We start from the raw sequence: 19791 nt of genomic DNA, 5'->3' as shown, positions 1-19791 counted from the left end.
ATCTGAGAAATATTGAAAACCAAAGATAAAGTATTTCACTTTTTCTTCAAATTGTCTGTGGTTTACTATAAAATTCATATTCTATGGTTCGCACAACTTATTTTACTGTTATATTTATGTTTTTCCCAGATAGAGCTGGGAGGGAATCCTAACTTGTTTGCAGCCAAATATTAACTCTATACTAGCACTGTATTCCTATATTCTCAGTTTTCACTATTTCTGCAACTACACTATATAACAATGTAAAGGATTACAGGAGCTATTCCTTTGTAAGTACCTGCAGCACAACATAACCCATACAGGCATAGATTTTATATAATATATATATATATATATATATATATATATATATATATATATATAAATAATCTATCTATATCTATCCATATATATTTCCATAGCCATCTCCATTTCTAATTCAGAGTTGTCAAAGGTGTGCCCTTAAACATACCAGGTATTATGCATAGATCAAATGTTATGTATAACAGCCATAATGCAAAGTTCAAAAAGACAGTTTGGAAGAAATTCTATGGCAAGCTGGAGCAATACATACCTCTGGAGTACGATCAGACTTTACTAGGGCTGTGCGTGCTCTCTTAAGAGAACCGTGCATTAATTTGTGTAGTCTTAAAATCAGTTTCCGGAGACCCATTTGTTTTAAAGCTTTATCAACAAAAGGCCTGTATATGGATGTTAAACAGTGTCTATTACAGCCACCTTCATGGCTGCATTCTGAATTCTCCCAGCAGGATTCATCCTCAGACATAAATCTGTCAAATGTCTGTGAATTGTAGTTCTTTTTGCTAAAATGGATCTTTAACTTGCTGTTGAGGTTGTTTACATGATCTTGCCTAGCATCCAACATGCTATCAGAAAGCTCCTCGCCCTCACTCTCATCTGTCCCAGGTCCAGATAGCTCTTCACTTGCACATTCTTCTTGCTCCATATCATCTTCATCTCCATGGCAATTTGAAGGACGTGGTGAAGAGATTTCAAACACTGGCCAGCCAATGTCAGAAAGGTTTTTTATACCTAGGACAGTTCCCATGATTCTAAGTTTATGATTCAGATCCTTAGTTATGTTAAGCCACAAGCAGAGTGCCTGCACCCGTGCTTGAAAGTCTTTTGCAGCATATCTTTCATAGTCTTTCTGCAAAGCCTGCAAAGATGGATAAAGTGCTTCTATGTACTCCAACAGCTCCATTATTTGTTTAACCTGCTCAAAAGAGGCTCGTTGCTTCTGAATGTGGTCATGATAACTTGTCTGACCTATTGTTTCATGGGATGTTGTGAACTGCCCCTCTGCTAATGTCCCATTAAGTTTGCCACTGTAACCAACTGAAGGCAATTTCCCATAGTTCACTTTAAAAGTAAGAATCTCATTAATGATATCTGGGATGGCCTGACGTGCTGTGTACAAGTACAAGTCTTGGTCATTTATACTACGCCCAGCATGCCATGCTTGCAGTTCCAGCCAAAACAGTTCATTAGAACGGTTAAACCACATAGAAGAGTTATTGTCCTGACCTCTCTGCTCTCTTTCCTTTTTTTTGGAGACAGATGTAAGCTTTAGCAAAAGTCGCAGAGTCTCAAAGAATTTAAGGCGGTCAGCTGGGCAGTCCGTTCTAGAAGTCTGCCGTGTGGTTCTTGCTATTGGAACAGGCACAGACACAGGTAGCTTGGCACTGCTGCAGCCAAGGCTGAGGTAAGGTTTATTAAGGTCAACATCTGTAATAGATTTTTTTAACAAGGAACCACTGCCTGTGTCCAGTACAAATGAGGATTGAACATTCTTTTTTAGATCTCGCTCAGTTGTCCTAAGTGTAACTCTGTTCTTTTTCTCTTGGCGATAGCTATGATCTTCTACATTTTCGATGGTTTTGCCAGTTTCTTTGTGAGGCGTCTGATTCGGTGTAGTCATTTTTTCTGTAATACAGAGGAAAATACAATAACCAAATAATTTGTGCGAGGGAAAACAAAGCTTATTAAAAAAAAATACATTAAGGGGACACTCCAGTGCAAAAATACAAAAACATAAATTACAGTAGATATAGCACTAATGAACACATGCATGCATTTAATTATGCAAATTCTTTCATTGGTGCTATATCTAAAATAGCTTACAAAACCTGCAGATTTCTTATCTTAAGCCTTTGCAAGCCCTCCACTTCATACAATTGCTTTACATAAGACATTTATATTTCTTCAATACATTCATAAATATCTTACATGTAGTCAATATTTTAGGCAACATTTTTTTTTTTTAAAACCGTATAACAATTACTAACATGGCATTACAAAACATAACATCAATTTTAATTCAGAGCAGGAGAATTTTTACCTTACTTTACTTTACCTTACTTTGTATCTTTCAATTGTGTATTTTATTGCGACAAGTGTTAAAAAAACCTTAAATTTTATCCAACCATGTTTATATATACTTTATACTTTGTTTTTTAAAAGTATATATGTGGGAGTTTGAAAGATCTTTTTCCATATGTAATTGGTATTTAATTTGATTAATTCAATTATTTTTTTGGAAAGGGGAAGAAGATCTCCAATTTCTAGCAATAGTTATCTTAGTAGCCGCCAAACAATGGATAGCTAAGCATATATGATTTGCTGTTTTTAAATTCCATTTCAAATGGAGTGCTATTTCAGGTGCCCACTTTAACTTATTACCAGATAATCGAAAAATGTTGTAAGCCCAGGTCCAAATAGATTTGACCAAAGGACATGCCCACCAAATATGGATAAAAGATCCTACATGGTTCCCACACCTCCAACAATTTGAATTATAATCCTGATACAGATTTGATAGCCTAGTAGGTATTAAATACCATTTATACAGGATCTTAAATTGACACTCAATTAAGTTTAAATGAATGTTCTTGTATAATTGTATTAAAGTAGTACACCATTCTAATGGAGATATGTCTAAATCTAACTTTTTTCCATGAATTTATTATTTTTATTGGTTTATCATTTAATGTGTCTATTAATCGATTAGCTTTAGAGGTTACTTTACACATTTTCTTGTAGATAAATATATTTTCCATATGGTCCATTATTGGTGAGGAAGTTTTAATTACATTTACCTCTACAAAGTTTTTTATTCTTAGATATGTAAAAACGTATTAGAAATTTGTTCAACCTGGTTCTCATAGGTAATCATTTTCATATATATTTTATATTATGTTTCCTGAGGATCAGGATGGCTGGAGCAAAATATATTTTTCTCAAGCGAGTGTTATATGACAAGTCCGGGAGAACTACCACCTTTTGATACCGTCCTTCTTTATTTAATTTTTCTCTAAAAGTTTTTAGTATTTTTTTTCCTTAAATTCATAGGAGTAGAAACAGGCAATAATATCTTTGGGAAAATCTGCTGAAATATTACTATGGCACCTTTCAATCCTTTCATCTTGACCGTTTAATGAGAGTACAAGGTCGATAAAATACTCATTCAGGGTATGTCTCAGATCTTCTTGATTAACGGTTTCTTCTATATTTCTAAATCTCCGATTTTTTTCTTCTTACATGATCTTCCAAGTCGTTAATCTTTAAATCTAGTGTGTTGATTTTTGCAAGTGTTTTCCCATTTTCTTCGTTCAATTTATTAACTTGAAAGTCAATTTCCACGAATTGATCCTCGAATTTCTGAATCTTAATTGATAATTGGTTTATTTCATACTTTATTTCCGGTTTAAATCTCCAGCGAATTTAAAGAGATTTCTTTCTTAATTTCTGCCAACATATTTTGTATGCTTGTATTTAGCTGATCTGCCGTAACCATATCTTATTCCTTTCTAGGATCTAGGTCAAGTGTGTCAGAACTTGCAGTGTAGTCTCCCATGTGTCCTTTGTGTTTTTCTCTTTGTTGTTGTGGTGAAAAGTACATACCGTATATACTCGAGTATCAGCTGACCCGAATATAAGCCGAGGCCCCTAATTTTACCCCAAAAAACTGGGAAAACTTATTGACTCGAGTATAAGACTAGGGTGGGAAATGCAGCAGCTACTGGTAAATTTCTAAATAAAATTAGATCCTAAAAAAATTATATTAATTGAATATTTATTTACAGTGTGTGTATATAATGAGTGCAGTGCGTGCGTATGAGTGCAGTGCGTGCGTATGAGTGCAGTGCGTGCGTATGAGTGCAGTGCGTGTGTGAGTGCAGTGCGTATATGAATGAAGTGTGAGTGTGTGTGATGCAGTGTGTGTTTGTGTATGTGTTGGTGGGGGTGGGCATTTTGATATATTATTATTTTTTTATTTTTTAATATTATATATTTTTTTATTATTATTTATTATTTAATTGAATTATTATTAAAAAATTTTATTATTATATATTTTTTTCGCCCAGCCCCCTCGCTGCTTGATACATAGCAGGGAGGGGGGCTCCTTCCCTGGTGGTCCAGTGTCATTGGTAGTTCAGTGGGGGGAAGGGGGGCTGGCAGAGCTGTACTTACCTGTCCTGAAGCTCCTGTCAGCTCTCTCCTCCTCCGCGCGGTCTGTGCAGCTCCCTCTGTCAGCTCCAAGTGTAAGTCTCGCGAGAGCCGCTTACACTGGGAGCTGACCGAGGTGCTGAACGGACGGCGCGGAGGAGGAGAGAGCTGACAGGAGCTGCAGAAGAGGTAAGTACAGCTCTGCCAGCCCCCCTCTCCCCCGGTCTGTATTATGGCAATGCAAATTGCCATAATACAGACTGACTCGAGTATAAGCCGAGTTGGGTTTTTTCAGCACAAAAAATGTGCTGAAAAACTCTGCTTATACTCGAGTATATACGGTAGTTAAACGTTTATCTTGAGTCTGATCTTTTTTTATCGACGTTTTAGCATCTAGTGATCTTCTGGTGGCCATTTTATATCTTGATTTGTAACTTAACTTTGTTTTATCCAACAATCTGCCAACAATCTACTTATTTGGGCTTTGGTTCTTTTATAGCATTCAGCCTCTTTAAAATCAAAATATTTATCTTGTCTTTTTCTACTGTCCTTTTTTTTTGTCTAATTCCTTTCTCTTTCCCTTTTTTTCGTCTTTTGAATCTTTAGTACAGAGAATAGTTAGAGAAACGACACAACGGCCAGTGGAAGAAAGTAAATAGATGAATAGATACAATCCTACACTGGAGTTGGTAGGGGTTGCAGGGTATAATGGGCATAACCCATGAGACATAATATAGAAAAGAGAAAGGCTGACAAAAGGGATTACAAACAGGTGTTTCCTCCCCCCTTTAGTGACTTTGATACTTTGCAACTCTATTAGGGCGACACCACTGTCTGTCCCTAGATACATTCCAATAGCTACTCTTAGCGTCTGAAACTTTGTTGCAATTTATCTATTTATTTATTTGATAACAAGGTATATTGAGAGGTCAGCTTTCGACAGAGGATCCCTACTCTGTCTTTGTATACACATACTGTATATACACTGTTTTCTGTTTTTACTTTATATTTTGTCGTGTTTTTTCTTCCCTAGAAGGGATTAATAAAAATTTATTATTTTCCATATTTTTCGTATGTATGTTCCACACTGGCAATTCCTAGCCACTACTATGAACAAATCCATTCAGGGGTATTGAGACTGATGATTGGGAGGACCTGTTTGTAATCCCTTTTGTCAGCCTCTCTCTTTTCTATACAGAGAATAGTTATATATCATTTGATTTATTTTCTTTTTCTCCCCCTTCCCTTCTTTTCCTTTCCATTCCTTTTATCTTTCTTTTCCAAATATTCTTTATTAAGGCTTGCATTCTCTTTAAGGCAGACTATTTCTCTCTGGTAGAGCTTATTTTATTTTCTCCTTTACTGGAGATTTGTAAGCGTAACTTTTTCAGCTCTGTCCGTTACAGATAACATTCTGGCACTTCTGGAATCTTTACCGCCACACATGTACATCCGTTTACTCCGCTGCTGGAATAGCTTCGCCACCATGCTTGTTTGACCGCCAGCTACACCTCAGGGTACTTACCACGTCATAACGCTATACACATATATATTTTTATTCTACAAATATATTTATATAATATTTTAACATAAGGGGGGGGAGGTACTGTTTTACATTAAAACATATCACAACGATACCGTCAGTAAAAATGCAGTTTTTTTGCATTTTTCACACACAAACTGTACTTTTACTGACGACATAATTGTTGTGATACGTTTTACTATTTTTAAACACTAATATTTGTGTTCGGCGAAGTCTCCCGAGTATAACAGTAGGTTTTATGGTGTTTTAAAAGTTACTGAGTCAAATATAAAGTCTTGAATTTCCTTTTTCACATTGAAATTTGCCTTATTGGTGTACTAGTGGTGTACTAGCAAAACCATTAACAGATTTATTTAACCAATCATTGATAACAGGAGTAGTCCCAGAAGATTGGAAGTTAGCGAATGTTGTGCCCATTCACAAGAAAGGTAATAGGGAGGAGTCGGGCAACTATAGGCCAGTAAGCCTAACTTCAGTAGTGGGGAAAGTGATGGAAACCATGTTAAAGGATAGGATTGTTGAACATCTAAAAACACATGGATTTCAAAATCAGAGACAACATGGGTTTACTTCAGGGAGATCATGCCAAACTAATCTTATTGATTTTTTTGATTGGGTAACAAATTATAGATCAGGGTGGTGCAGTGGACATTGCTTACCTCGATTTCAGTAAGGCTTTTGACACTGTTGCACATAGAAGGCTTATCAACAAACTACAATCTTTGAGTTTGGATTCCAATATTGTTGAATGGGTAAGGCAGTGGCTGAGTGACAGGCAACAGAGGGTTGTAGTCAATGGAGTATATTCGAAGCTTGGGCTTGTCACCAGTGGGGTACCTCAGGGATCTGTACTTGGACCCATTCTCTTTAATATTTTTATTAGTGATATTGCAGAAGGTCTTGATGGTAAGGTGTGTCTTTTTGCGGATGATACTAAGATATGTAACAGGGTTGATGTTCCAGGAGGGATAAGCCAAATGGAAAATGATTTAGGTAAACTAGAAAAATGGTCAGAGTTGTGGCAACTGACATTTAATGTGGATAAGTGTAAGATAATGCATCTTGGACGTAAAAACCCAAGGGCAGAGTACAGAATATTTGATAGAGTCCTAACCTCAACATCTGAGGAAAGGGATTTAGGGGTGATTATTTCTGATGACTTAAAGGTAGGCAGACAATGTAATAGAGCAGCAGGAAATGCTAGCAGAATGCTTGGTTGTATAGGGAGAGGTATTAGCAGTAGAAAGAGGGAAGTGCTCATGCCATTGTACAGAACACTGGTGAGACCTCACTTGGAGTACTGTACACAGTACTGGAGACCCTATCTTCAGAAGGATATTGATACCTTAGAGAGAGTTCAAAGAAGGGCTACTAAACTGGTTCATGGATTGCAGGATAAAACTTACCAGGAAAGGTTAAAGGATCTTAACATGTATAGCATGGAGGAAAGACAAGACAGGGGGGATATGATAGAAACATTTAAATACATAAAGGGAATCAACACAGTAAAGGAGGAGACTATATTTAAAAGAAGAAAAACTACCACAACAAGAGGACATAGTCTTAAATTAGAGGGACAAAGGTTTAAAAATAATATCAGGAAGTATTACTTTACTGAGAGGGTAGTGGATGCATGGAATAGCCTTCCAGCTGAAGTGGTAGAGGTTAACACAGTAAAGGAGTTTAAGCATGCGTGGGATAGGCATAAGGCTATCCTAACTATAAGATAAGGCCAGGGACTAATGAAAGTATTTAGAAAACTGGGCAGACTAGATGGGCCGAATGGTTCTTATCTGCCGTCACATTCTATGTTTCTATGTTATTGGTTAAGTTGCCTTTGAGACTGTATGGTAGCCCAGGAATGAGAATTATCCCCATGATGGCATACCATTTGCAAAAGTAGACAACCCAAGGTATTGCAAATTGGGTATGTCTAGTCTACTATAGTAGCCACTTAGTCACAAACACTGGCCAAAATTAGCAGGACAGAGTATTTACATTTCAAAATCATGATTTAAATCACTAGTCAGTAAAGCTTGATTTAAATAGACTTGCTTTAAATTAATTCCAACGTGTAACAATCTATATTTTGTAATATTTAAGGAAATTTGCATGTGTCATAGAATAATGACAGATATGATTCATACCACTTACAAACAGCCGAGCCTCAACACGCAATGAAAAACCTAAAAGATACAACTATCTACCCTAGAGATGCATAAGGTTATGTACTCTTGTAACTGCAAATTAACACATGGGCTTTAGACGTAAAACCAATCCTGACGGAGTACACTTGTAGCGTTCCAATGCTATTCAACAGGAGATTTATTGAGCATGCATCAAAAGGATTTGGAAAGGGTGTGTTACTATAATTGTTACATATTTCAAGAGCCGCGCGCGCGCAGCCAGTCCATAGGAAAGCATTCTCAATGCTTTTCTATGGACGCTGGCGTCTTCTCACTGTGAAAATCTCAGTGAGAAGCGCGGAAGCGCCTCTAGCGGCTGTCAATAAGACAGCCACTAAAGGCTGGATTAACCCATTTGTAAACAGCAGGCAGGGTTAATCCTAGATCAGGGGTAGGCAACCTACGGCACTAGTGCCATGCACGGCACTCGAGGTGCCTTTGCACGGCACTCAAGGCTGCTAGAGCCAAACAGGCTCTGGCCTATCAGAAGTCCCAGTAAAACTTCAGATATCTGCTAATCCGAGAAGGTGGTGAAGGACAATCCTCAATGTATGCATTTGTCACGTCTAAACATTTGTTATGAAGGAACACAACTGCAGATTTCGTATAGTTTGAATATTTATTATAAAAAGTAAAAGGTATTGACTTTAATTCCAATTTACAGGCACTGTAGCTTTAAGTAGTAAATGATAACTGAAGTCCACAATTACAGGCACTGTAGTTTTAAGTATTAAATGATAACTGAAGTCCACAATTACAGGCACTGTAGCTTTAAGTAGTAAATGATAACTGAAGTCCACAATAACAGGCACTGTAGCTTTAAGGAGTAAACGATAGTAAATTGCAGACACTGAATCAATAAAGAGTCTCTTAGTAAAATCAACGGTTTAGGTGATAAGCAGTCACAATAGCTGTTCCATAGACTTTAACCGAAGCAAGACAGATGCAGCTAACTGAGATAAAGTATGAGTTGAAGTAGCTGTAACGGTTTTGTATTATCGAAGGATTTTGGAGACAGGAAATAACAGCTTGAGATGCAATGCTTATCACAGAGGTTTTACTTAGCTTCCGGCACATAGAACACTGGTTCCCGAGATCTCCTCAGAGGCGTTTATCCTGGATGGAGAGTGTTAAGCTTTTAGTTGTGGATGAGGAGAGGTGAAGGGAACTTGCAGAGTCTTTCAGTCCGGTCTGGTAACAGAGGTTTTCACAACGAAGTTGTAGCCGGTTCGTGAGTACGGAACGTAGTTCAATAATCCAGCCCTGATCAGCTGGTGCAGTCAGATTAAATAGGCAGACCGTGTCATAAAGGGGTGTGGCTAGGCTCCGTGGAACCAGGAAGTAAGAGGATACCATAGTTAAGGCATGACAGCATTGCAGGACGTAGAGGTAGTGATCTCAGAGCACTTGTGAATAGGAATCCACACTGTAGCAGAGCAGCCTGCAGCTGCTGTTGCAGCTCCTGTCCTTGACCTGTACCTGGCCTGCCTGGCCCCCACTGGAACCCAGGGAAGCCACACACACTGCTAGATATACACAGAAATGGAGAATAACCCTCCCCTCATACAAATAATACGGACAGCCCACACACAAACATACACAATCCGCACAAACGAAACACCACTAACAATCCACATACATGCACACAACCTCACATGCAATACCCCAAAAAGCCCCCACACACTACCAAACACACACTGTGACATATCCATCCACACACACACACAATTGCACAAGCGGCCCCCATACACAGCCCACATTCATATGTATCATACACAATACCATAAACTACTCATGAATATAAACAATATAATAGCTCATATACGCAGGGCCAACTTTAACGCAGGGCAAACTGGGCAGCTGCACTGTGAGCCCTGCTGGCCTCAACTATTTCTAACCCTCTGGCCGGTAATCTGCACACTAAGGAGGCCCACCGGGTGGCCCATGCTCAAAGGACCACCTGGTGGGCTTCTGTCAGCGGGGGCCCGCTGCACGCTGAGGCGCTTTAACAGCGCAAGCGGGCCCCTTGCTTTTCGGCAGCAGGCTGGGAGGAAGTGACGGCCGCGCATCACTTCCTCCCACAAAGAGAGGAGCGCGCGGGAAAGAAGAGTAGGCAGATTGGAGGGGGGCTGGCTGAGAGCGCTAGACCCCAACTCCCAATACCTTCAACCACCAGCAGGAAAGGTAGGAAACTGGAGGGTGGGTTTTAAAGTGTATGTCTGTGTCAATATGTCTGTCATTGTGTGTGTGTGTTAGTGTGTCTGTATGTATGTGTGTCATATCTGTGTGTGTCAGTATGTGTGTCAGTATGTCTGTGTGTGTCAGCATGTCTGTATGTCTTTGTGTGTGTCTGTGTGTCAGTATGTCTGTGTCAGTATGTTTGTATGTCAGCATGTCTGTGTGTGTCAGTATGTCTGTGTGTGTATCTGTGTGTGTGTGTGCGCGCATTTCAGTGTGTATATATCTCTGTGTGTGTATATGTGCATACATCTCAGCATTCACACACTAACACTACACACAAATACACCTCTGCATTCAAACCTCAACACTACGTACAAACACATGTCTGTGTTACACACCAAAATTATATGTAAATACACCCCTGCATTCAAAAACACTACACAAATACATGCTTGCAATCACGCCAACACCACGCACAAACAAATTCCATACAAAAACCTGTTTACATTCAAACAAACAAAAACTGCTTAGTGCTAAATACAGACCTCCAAACATGTGTAAATGGTAGAGCCCCAGCTATCAATGCATTTCTGGAGTTGCACGACAGATGGGGATCTACCTTTTAATCACCCGTGCAACAGGGAGACCCCCAAAAATTCTTGCACCTCTCTACTTTAGGTCCGCCACTGCGTTGAGGTACAGGGTCCAGGGGGCCCTAAGCAAATGCTTTGCCCAGGGTCCAGTCACTATTAAAGAAGGCCCTGCATATACGCACAAATACAGCAATACAAAGCAATTACAGTAAAAATAACACAAGCAGAATCCGGCAGCATACACACCTTGATTTAAAAAAAAAAAATAGGACCGGCACGCTACGGGACATCACAATCCTATATCGGCACAATGCTTCTAAAAGGTTGCCTACCCCTGTCCTAGATGGACCAGGCACCCAGACCACTTCATTAAGCTGAAGTGGTCTGGGTGCCTATAGTGGTCCTTTAACTAGCTCGGTATACGAATCTAACCGAACAGATTTCCCCTTCTGATTCATATACCGAACAAAATACCACCCAGAACAGTTGTGTGCCGCTAAACCCACATGACCCCACTTAGGCTAACCGCAAACAATTGGATATTCTAAGTAGTCAACTGGGTGGCCGCCGTTCATTTGGACAAACACGTGGCAGCGGCCATCTTGTTTTGGGGGAACGCTTCCAGCAGTGTTTGGTCGTCAAGTGCATGGAATTATTATCGGACACTCAACGGCCCGAACACCGCTGAGACTTCATCCGACAAAAGCGGCCTTTGTTGAAATCAAACTCTCGAATGAGGGGCACACGACTGGTTCTCCCACAAACTGATAATGTTGGTATTTGCTATATTTGAAGCTTCCGAAAGAGACAGACCGCACAACCTGAATCTATGGAACCATTTTGGGCAGGAGCCTCGTGTGCAGTCGGTCAAAAGAAGACTTCCATGAAAATCCTGCACCCCTGAAACGATCTGGGTGATTTTCGATATGTTGCTCACCCAGAACGGGGCTATACTATTTGTGGGGTTGATGCAAGTTTTTGGGGTACTTTTGGGTTGCCTGTATATTGTGCTATTTTTCACCTGGAGGTAACTGAGTTGATACAGTATCTGACTCAATTATCTCCCAGGCAATTATCCTGTCATGCATGGTAACACTTGTCATTGACCTGTGACTTTGTAATTCAGTCTACCATCGGGTCCAGGTGGGAGCACCACTTGCATGGGGATTGTCAAAAGACCAAGTGCGGCCTCATTAAAATCAGTTCACTTCACCCTCAACATGCAGCCTCGTCTCAGGATTGTAAGGAACAGCTATAACCACTAGCTCTTATAAGGGCTGTACAGCTATTCTGGATTCATGGTCTGTTTGGAGATCGACTTGGGAATACTGCAGCACTACTCACACTAGGGGAGAAGGACATCTCTGGTGGTGAACACCCCAGCCTCTCAAGGGGTGACCAAGACACATTTTAAGGGACATTATAGTTAATGTAGTTGGTCCGCCATCTGGAGGAAACAAATGTCTCTTTGGAACGTGAATACGAAGCAGATTTTTTTTTTACCTTTTTCTATAGTGAAAATTGTCGGAAATGTAAAATTAATTTCAATGTACCATATATACCCGTCTACAAGTCGAGTGCATTTTTTTTTTTTTTTTAACCAACAATTGTGAAATATGCTATGACTCGTGGATAAGTCGAGGGTACAACTTTTGAATGGAATTGTTCCCCTTCTGTTCGGTCACCCTTGTTAACACCTCATAATTAAGGACCACCCCTGGCTGTTAACCGCAAACCAGCACTCCCTGGGTGATCGCAATTCGCATATACAAACACGCGTTTTAGTCTCCCAAACGCAAGCAGCGGTACAGGATCGTTGACGGTATGGATCATTCGGTTGAGCTGCCCGCCCATTCCCGTGCCCTGGTTCAGGACCAGGAGGAAGTAGTTAAGTTCCTGTCACTTCCTCCTGGCGCACTGAGATAACAGACAGGATTGTGGGAGTCCACTCCTATCAGCCGCACCCAGTCCCACTGGACCCAAGGAAAGCCCCTCCTCCGCCCACAAGGTAGGTAAGAGGAGAGTGGTAATATATGTATTTATGGTGTGTGTGTGTGTGTGTGTAAAAATAAAATACTTTGAGTGTGTGAGAGAATGTGTGTCAGTGAGTGTCATTCTGTATGCTTGTCTATATGTATGTGTATCCATCTGTCAGTGCATGTACATGTTTCGGTCACATGGGAATGGTATTTTTACTTGCCTTTCTCTCAACGATGTGCCCGTCTCGCTGCGGCTGGCACGCCTCAATAGCTGAGATAATTTTGATTATCTCGGCCAATCCAATGCTTTTCCATATGAAGCTATTGAGCATGCACCGTAAAATGCTGCACTAATCAGCATCTCCTCATAGAGATGCTTTAAATCAATGCATCTCTATGTGGAACGTTCCGCTCCTCCATGCAGAGCGTGGAGATGCTGAATGAAGATAGGAGACTCTTTAGTATCTAGATAGCAGAAACTTAAGCTAGGAGTTAATGTTTTTTCAACAAGAAATATACAATTCTTAAAGGAACAGGCTATAGACACCAGAGCCATTATATCCCCTTAAGGACACAACTTCTGGAATAAAAGGGAATCATGACAGAATATTTCTGTCATGTGTCCTTAAGGGGATATTAAGCTACAGTGGTTCTGGTGACTATAGTGTTACTTTAAGAATTGTATTTTTGTCTTTTTTTTAAAAAAACTGGCTCCTATATTTAAAGCAAATTTGTCAAGACCTGGGCTACACACAAAAGTTTTATGCAGCTTTTTTGGGGGGGGCTACTATGAATACCCATTTATTCTCTTATTTGAGCCTACATTTTTTGATATTTCATTTCTTTTTATCTCCTCTAAGTTTGTGAATTTTGTGTTTATTTTTTTGTTACCCAGTTTGTGACAGTCTCTTTACTCAGAAGGAACAATGTGCATGCTTTTTTTTTAACCATTGCAAAGTGTTACATAAGGAAATGGAGTGAAAGTGAACATTTAAGACCTAACCCTGATAAGTGTCTAAAATAGTTGGTTGCTTGCTTGCTTCCTGTGCGTCTCATTCCCCCCAGCACCCCCCGGGCGTCTCATTCAATCCATAAAGCTACTAATGCACAGTTTGCCAATAATCCCAGTGGAATAATCCCAGTAATCCCAGTGGAAGTTTGGAACTCTTCAACTATAGAATCAGCAAAGCGTAGACAACTTTTAGCAACCATGCGCCTCAACACTGTGACCCTACGTGGTTTTCCGCTTCGTTGCTGCTGTTTTTAAATGCTTCCACTTTCCAATAATACTACATACAGTTGACAGTGGAATACCTAGCAGGGATGAAATTTCACAAACTGACTTGCAAAGCAAGTACCACACTGCATGGCTTGGTTCTTGATTATATATACCAGCAGCAATGGGTCTGATTGAAACATCTGAATTCAATAATTAAGAGATTTTATCCATATAGAGCAGGGGTAGGCATCCTTTTTGTAGAACTGTACCAAACAAGAACTTAAAGTCCCTTGGTTTGCCAGTCCACTTTATTCAAATTGAGGAGTGTAAGTTGCCGTATTGTGACTTCTCTAGGGCTGGACCATTCCTGTGGAACGTCCAATCCCCTCTGTTAGACTTTCACCCAGTCAAAATAAATATATATATATATATATATATATATATACACACCTCTTTGAAAACTTTTTTCTTCAGGAAAGCATATCAATTAAATTGTCAACAGATTTCCCTCCTGCACCTTAATTCCTCTCCTGTAACTGCCATCAAAACAAAACACTAAACCCTCAGTGAATACTATCCTTGCAATCTACTTTTCTACCCTACCCTTACATTTTGTTTCACTATACCCCACTTCCTCTAGAATGTAAGCTCATTGAGCTCAATCCCTCTGTTCCTGTGCATCCAACTAATCTTGGTACAAATACGTGTCTGTTAGACCATCCATTGTACAGTGCTGCGGAATTTGTTGGCGCTTTATAAATAATGATATCTATGAACGTGGGCTATTGCATGTTAGAGGCTGCTTGTGGGGCTGTGTGCGTGTATGTGGATTGTCAGTGGTGTGTTTGTGGGGACTGTGTGTATAATTTGAATGAATGGGAAGCTTCTTATGCAGCTGTGTATATCTAGCAGTGAGGATGGCTTTTCTGGGGTCCAGTGGGGACCTGACTGGTCAGGTAGGCTGAACTGCGGATTCCTGTTCACAAGTGCAGGAGAAAGTTATCTGACATGTGCTGCAATATGTAATTTAAAGAGAGTGTCCCTCATCACCTGCAATTACCGCTCGGGTAGCATTAGCAGACATCTGAAGTTCTCCTGGGACAGCCGATAGTCTAGAACTGGTTTGGCTCTGGCAGCTATAAGTGGTGTGCAAATGCACCTTGAGTGCCATAGGTTGCCGACTCCCAATATAGTTTATAATTATAAAATAATTCACTTTTGAGAAAGCTTCGGCGAAACGCGTCAAGTGAGGAAGAATTTTGGACTTTTATACAGGACTGGTTTTATAGTGTATTATTCACTTTTTACTTATTGTATTAAAGTATATATAATAATTTTTAAACTATCCAGTCATTTTTTTTTTTTTTTTTTTGTCCTCCTTCCTATTTAATACTGCTTTGCTGCTATACCTGGGTCCACTATATCCCGAGGTGGGGATTATTCCACCTGAAATTCTCCAAACTAGAGCAGGTCGTTGCTCTAGTATATGTAAGTAGGATCATCTACTCTTACTACAATATTTTATATTTACGTACTAGACCATGTGGCGTATTTTACTCTTGTTTTTCATATAACGAATACTTACACCTATAAACTCACCAACGATCTGGAACCTCAAGAAATCCATAGACGGGGATTATTCCGTCCAAGCTCTTAACACCGAGCTGATATAGCTCCTCAAAGTGTGAGTGTGAATATAACCCATTTGTTCTTGTGGAATTATATCGTTCATACATACTGTACCATTATTTGTATCTTTGTTTCTCCTTTTTTTAAAGTTACTCCGCTGGCCAGTATTTCTACTAAACGTATGTACAATTTCTGATCTTTAGCGCTGTTCACCTTTCTATTTTATCTAATTATAAAATAATACCCGACAAAATCATGCCCACAATGGACTCCACAAAGGAGGAGCCACTTCCTAGTGTTTTTTTTTCTTCTTCTCGCCATCATTGCTTCTATTTCTGAACCTTTTGCACCTTAGATCACCGTTCTCAGAGCTTTCTAAATACCTGCTTATTACGAACTTCTCTTGTTTTCCTGCACCTCCTTATAATATCCGCTTTTCGTCTATGCCAGCTTCTTAACCACAATTCAGAGAGCCAGTCAGATTGCAGTAATGATTCTCTATGAGAATCATTCCTACATTGGTCTGCTAACCTTCCCTGTATTGGGCTGAATGGGTGTGATGTGAAGGGTGGACATAAGGACCAGTGAGGAGAGGAAGGCTGGAAAATGGCACAAGGGGTATGGTGTGAAGGGAGAGTTTCAGTGGGCAACTGGACGGCAAAGGAGAGGAAGGCTGCAGTGGTAGACAAACGGAGGCTGAAATGGTAAAGAAATAGGTGCGCATCACACCCATTCACATCATGAAGGGTAGTAGTGGTAGCCATAACAACACCAATGTGTAAAACATACCCATTGCAAGCAGCAGATTTATTGAAAACCATGTTACAGGAGTTTAAGGAATGCCTGTGCTGTTCTCCTCCGAGCAGTCTGTAAGCTTTCAGAGCAGTACAAGATAGCTTCGGATTTCACTGGGTTAAAAACATACGTTATGTTTGTGAGACTGCCAAAGAGAAAGATACTAAAACTGGAGAGAAGTTGAACCTAAAAAAGCCGGGTGAAAGGGCTGAGAACTGCAAAACATTTTGCAGTACCACATGGAAACACAGAATGGACCTGAAAGAAGAGGGAAGATATTTCAGTATAAATACTTTTAAATGAGCGTACATTGTTAGGGTGTACAAAGTGTCCTTTTAACAAGATTTTTTTTTGCTTTTGCATAATTTTAAAACAATCTATATACTGCATTAATAAAAAAGATTGTTCAGTGCATAATGTGTCCCTTTAGGCTTCTGTTCATTCACACACGATTCTCTTACACTTTGCCAGTATGTTCCAAACAGAGATGCCTGCATTTTTCCATAAAGTCTTTGAGGGATCAAAAGGGCAAGCAACTACGTAAGAACCTAGAACTACTGCCTGGAGTTAATAAAATACCTTCCATTACATCAGCTTCTACTCATGTGCATATTTTTTATTTTTTTACAGCTTCATGAATATATCAAATTAACATCCCAAAATGGAAGTGTGCCACTTCCTCCAGATGTTTAAATTTATAAAAAAAAAAAAATGTAATTTTAAAAGTTAAATAGACCTCTTTTGTAACTGCCATTCTCCAGAATTGAAATAAATTCTTAAAATGTGTGACTCCAAGAAAGATACTGTGCTACATTAAAACATTACAGTAAGGTTTATGGACTGCTTCAGTGCCCAAGGGAACTTATTTTTTTACAAACAGAACTTAAGTGCAGTTAACTCTTTCTTCACTGTTGAATTCACCCAGGCTTTTATGACAGTCTACTTCAACTAGGTAGAAAAACTTCTCATATCACTTACAAGCTGATGGGGTAAACTTTGCATGCTTGGGAAAAGAAATTGAAGATATATATTTGACTTGAGCACAAATGTGTTTTAGCTGATTAAAGGACCACTATAGGCACCCAGACCACTTCAGCTTAACCCCTTAAGGACCAAAATTCTGGAATAAAATGGAATCATGACATGTCACACACGTCATTTTATTTATTTTATTTATTATTGCCATTTATATAGCGCCAACAGATTCCGTAGCGCTTTACAATATTATGAGAGGGGGATTTAACTATAAATAGGACAATTACAAATAAACTTACAGGAACAATAGGTTGAAGAGGACCCTGCTCAAACGAGCTTACATTCTATAGGAGGTGGGGTGTAAAACACATTAGGACAGGAATTTGCAATCAAATAAGGTGGGCTGCCCTTTAGGAGAGGGCAAGAGACAGGTATGTGAGGTAAGGGTTAGTCTTGGAGGCCATAAGCTTTCCTAAAGAGATGGGTTTTAAGGCACTTCTTAAAAGATGCAAGACTAGGGGAGAGTCTGATGGCGGTAGGCAGGCTATTCCATAGGAAGGGAGCCGCCCGTGAGAAGTCCTGCAAGCGCGAGTTGGCCGTACGAGTGCGGACAACGGACAGGAGGTGGTCACGGGCAGAGCGGAGAGACCGAGAAGGGACATCCCTATGGATCTGTGAGGAGATATAAGAGGGGCTAGAGTTGTTCAGTGCTTTATAGGTGTGAGTGAGTACCTTTAATTGACTCCTATAGCATACAGGAAGCCAATGTAAGGACTGGCAGAGGGGTGAGGTGTGAGAGAAACGACACGAGAGGAAAATCAATCTAGCAGCATTCATTACAGACTGTAAGGGTGCAGTACGGCTATTGGGAAGACCAAGGGAGGGTTACAATAATCCATGTGGGAAATTACTAGAGCATGGACAAGCTCCTTGGTAGTATCTGGTGCAAGAAAGGGGCGGATGCGGGCTATGTTTTTAAGATGGAATCTACAGGATTTGGCAACATGCTGGATGTGAGGCTCAAAGGTGAGACCAGAGTCAAGTATGACGCCAAGACAGCGCGCTTGCAAGGATGGACTGATGTTGGTACCACAAACTTGGAGGGAGAGGGAAAGAGGAGGATCAGTATTAGGAGGAGGAAAGACAAGGAACTCAGTTTTAGAGAGATTGAGTTTCAGAAAGCGGGAGGACATCCAGTCAGAGATGGAAGAAAGGCAAGCAGTGACACGTTGCAGGACGGCAGGGGAGAGGTATAGCTGGGTGTCATCAGCGTACAGGTGGTAGTGAAATCCAAAAGAGGTAATAAGTTTGCCAAGAGAGGCAGTATAAAGAGAAAATAGAAGGGGACCAAGGACGGAGCCTTGGGGAACTCCAACCGAGACAGGGCAAGGGGAGGAGGTATCATTAGAAAAAGAGACACTGAATGAGCGTTGGGAGAGATAAGAGGAAAACCACGAGAGGACAGAGTCACAGAGACCAAGCGATTGAAGAGTTTGAAGAAGGAGAGCATGATCAAAGGTGTCAAAGGCCGCTGAGAGGTCAAGAAGAATTAGTATGGAGTAGTGGCCTTTGGATTTAGCTGCGATTAGGTCGTTAGTAACTTTGATAAGGGCAGTCTCTGTAGAGTGGAGAGGGCGGAAGCCAAATTGAAGGGGGTCAAGGAGAGAGTTGGAATTGAGGAAATGAGACACATGGGTAAAGACAAGTCTTTCCAGAAGCTTTGAGGAAAAAGGGAGCAGAGATATGGGACGGTAGTTAGAAAGGGTGGATGGGTCGAGGGATGGTTTTTTTAGTATAGGTACTACAGTGGCATGTTTAAGGTCAGCAGGGACGATGCCAGAAGAGAGCGAGCAGTTGAAGATGTGTGTTAGAGAAGGCACGAGACAAGTGGAGAGAGATCTAATAAGGTGAGATGGGACAGGATCGAGCGGGCAAGTGGTGGGGCGAGAGGAGCAAAGAAGAGCAGCCACCTCTTGGTCAGTAGCTGGGGAGAATGTATGAAGGGTAGGAAAGGCATGATCTATGTGTGATTGAGAAACAGAAAGGCAAGGAGGGGAGAATTCTTTCCTTAGCTGTTCAATCTTGTCAGTGAAGTAACATGCAAAGTTATCAGCAGTAAGGTTAGTTTTGGGGGTGGCCACAGCAGGGCGAAGAAGAGAATTAAAGGTGTGAAAGAGACGCCTGGGGTTGCGGGAACATGAACTAATGAGAGCGGAAAAATAGGACTGTTTGGCAAGGGCAA

The 19791-nt window shown here is 40.4% G+C and overlaps 1 protein-coding gene across 4 annotated transcripts in view; it reads right to left on the bottom strand.

Moving 5' to 3' along the window:
• Positions 1-19791, bottom strand: part of MAP3K4 (mitogen-activated protein kinase kinase kinase 4) — a 175598-nt gene that overhangs the window by 130689 nt on the left and 25118 nt on the right. For all 4 annotated transcript variants that reach the window (XM_063443339.1, XM_063443338.1, XM_063443340.1 and 1 more), the window contains exon 2: positions 554-1926. In XM_063443339.1, coding sequence (XP_063299409.1) covers positions 554-1926 — 1373 coding nt within the window. The remainder of the gene's footprint in view (positions 1-553; positions 1927-19791) is intronic.

The sequence above is a fragment of the Pelobates fuscus genome, chromosome 2 (assembly GCF_036172605.1).
Source record: "Pelobates fuscus isolate aPelFus1 chromosome 2, aPelFus1.pri, whole genome shotgun sequence".
Taxonomy (NCBI): domain Eukaryota; kingdom Metazoa; phylum Chordata; class Amphibia; order Anura; family Pelobatidae; genus Pelobates; species Pelobates fuscus.
The sequence above is the reverse complement of the archived record's forward strand: the minus strand, read 5'-3'. Positions and strand labels throughout refer to the sequence as shown.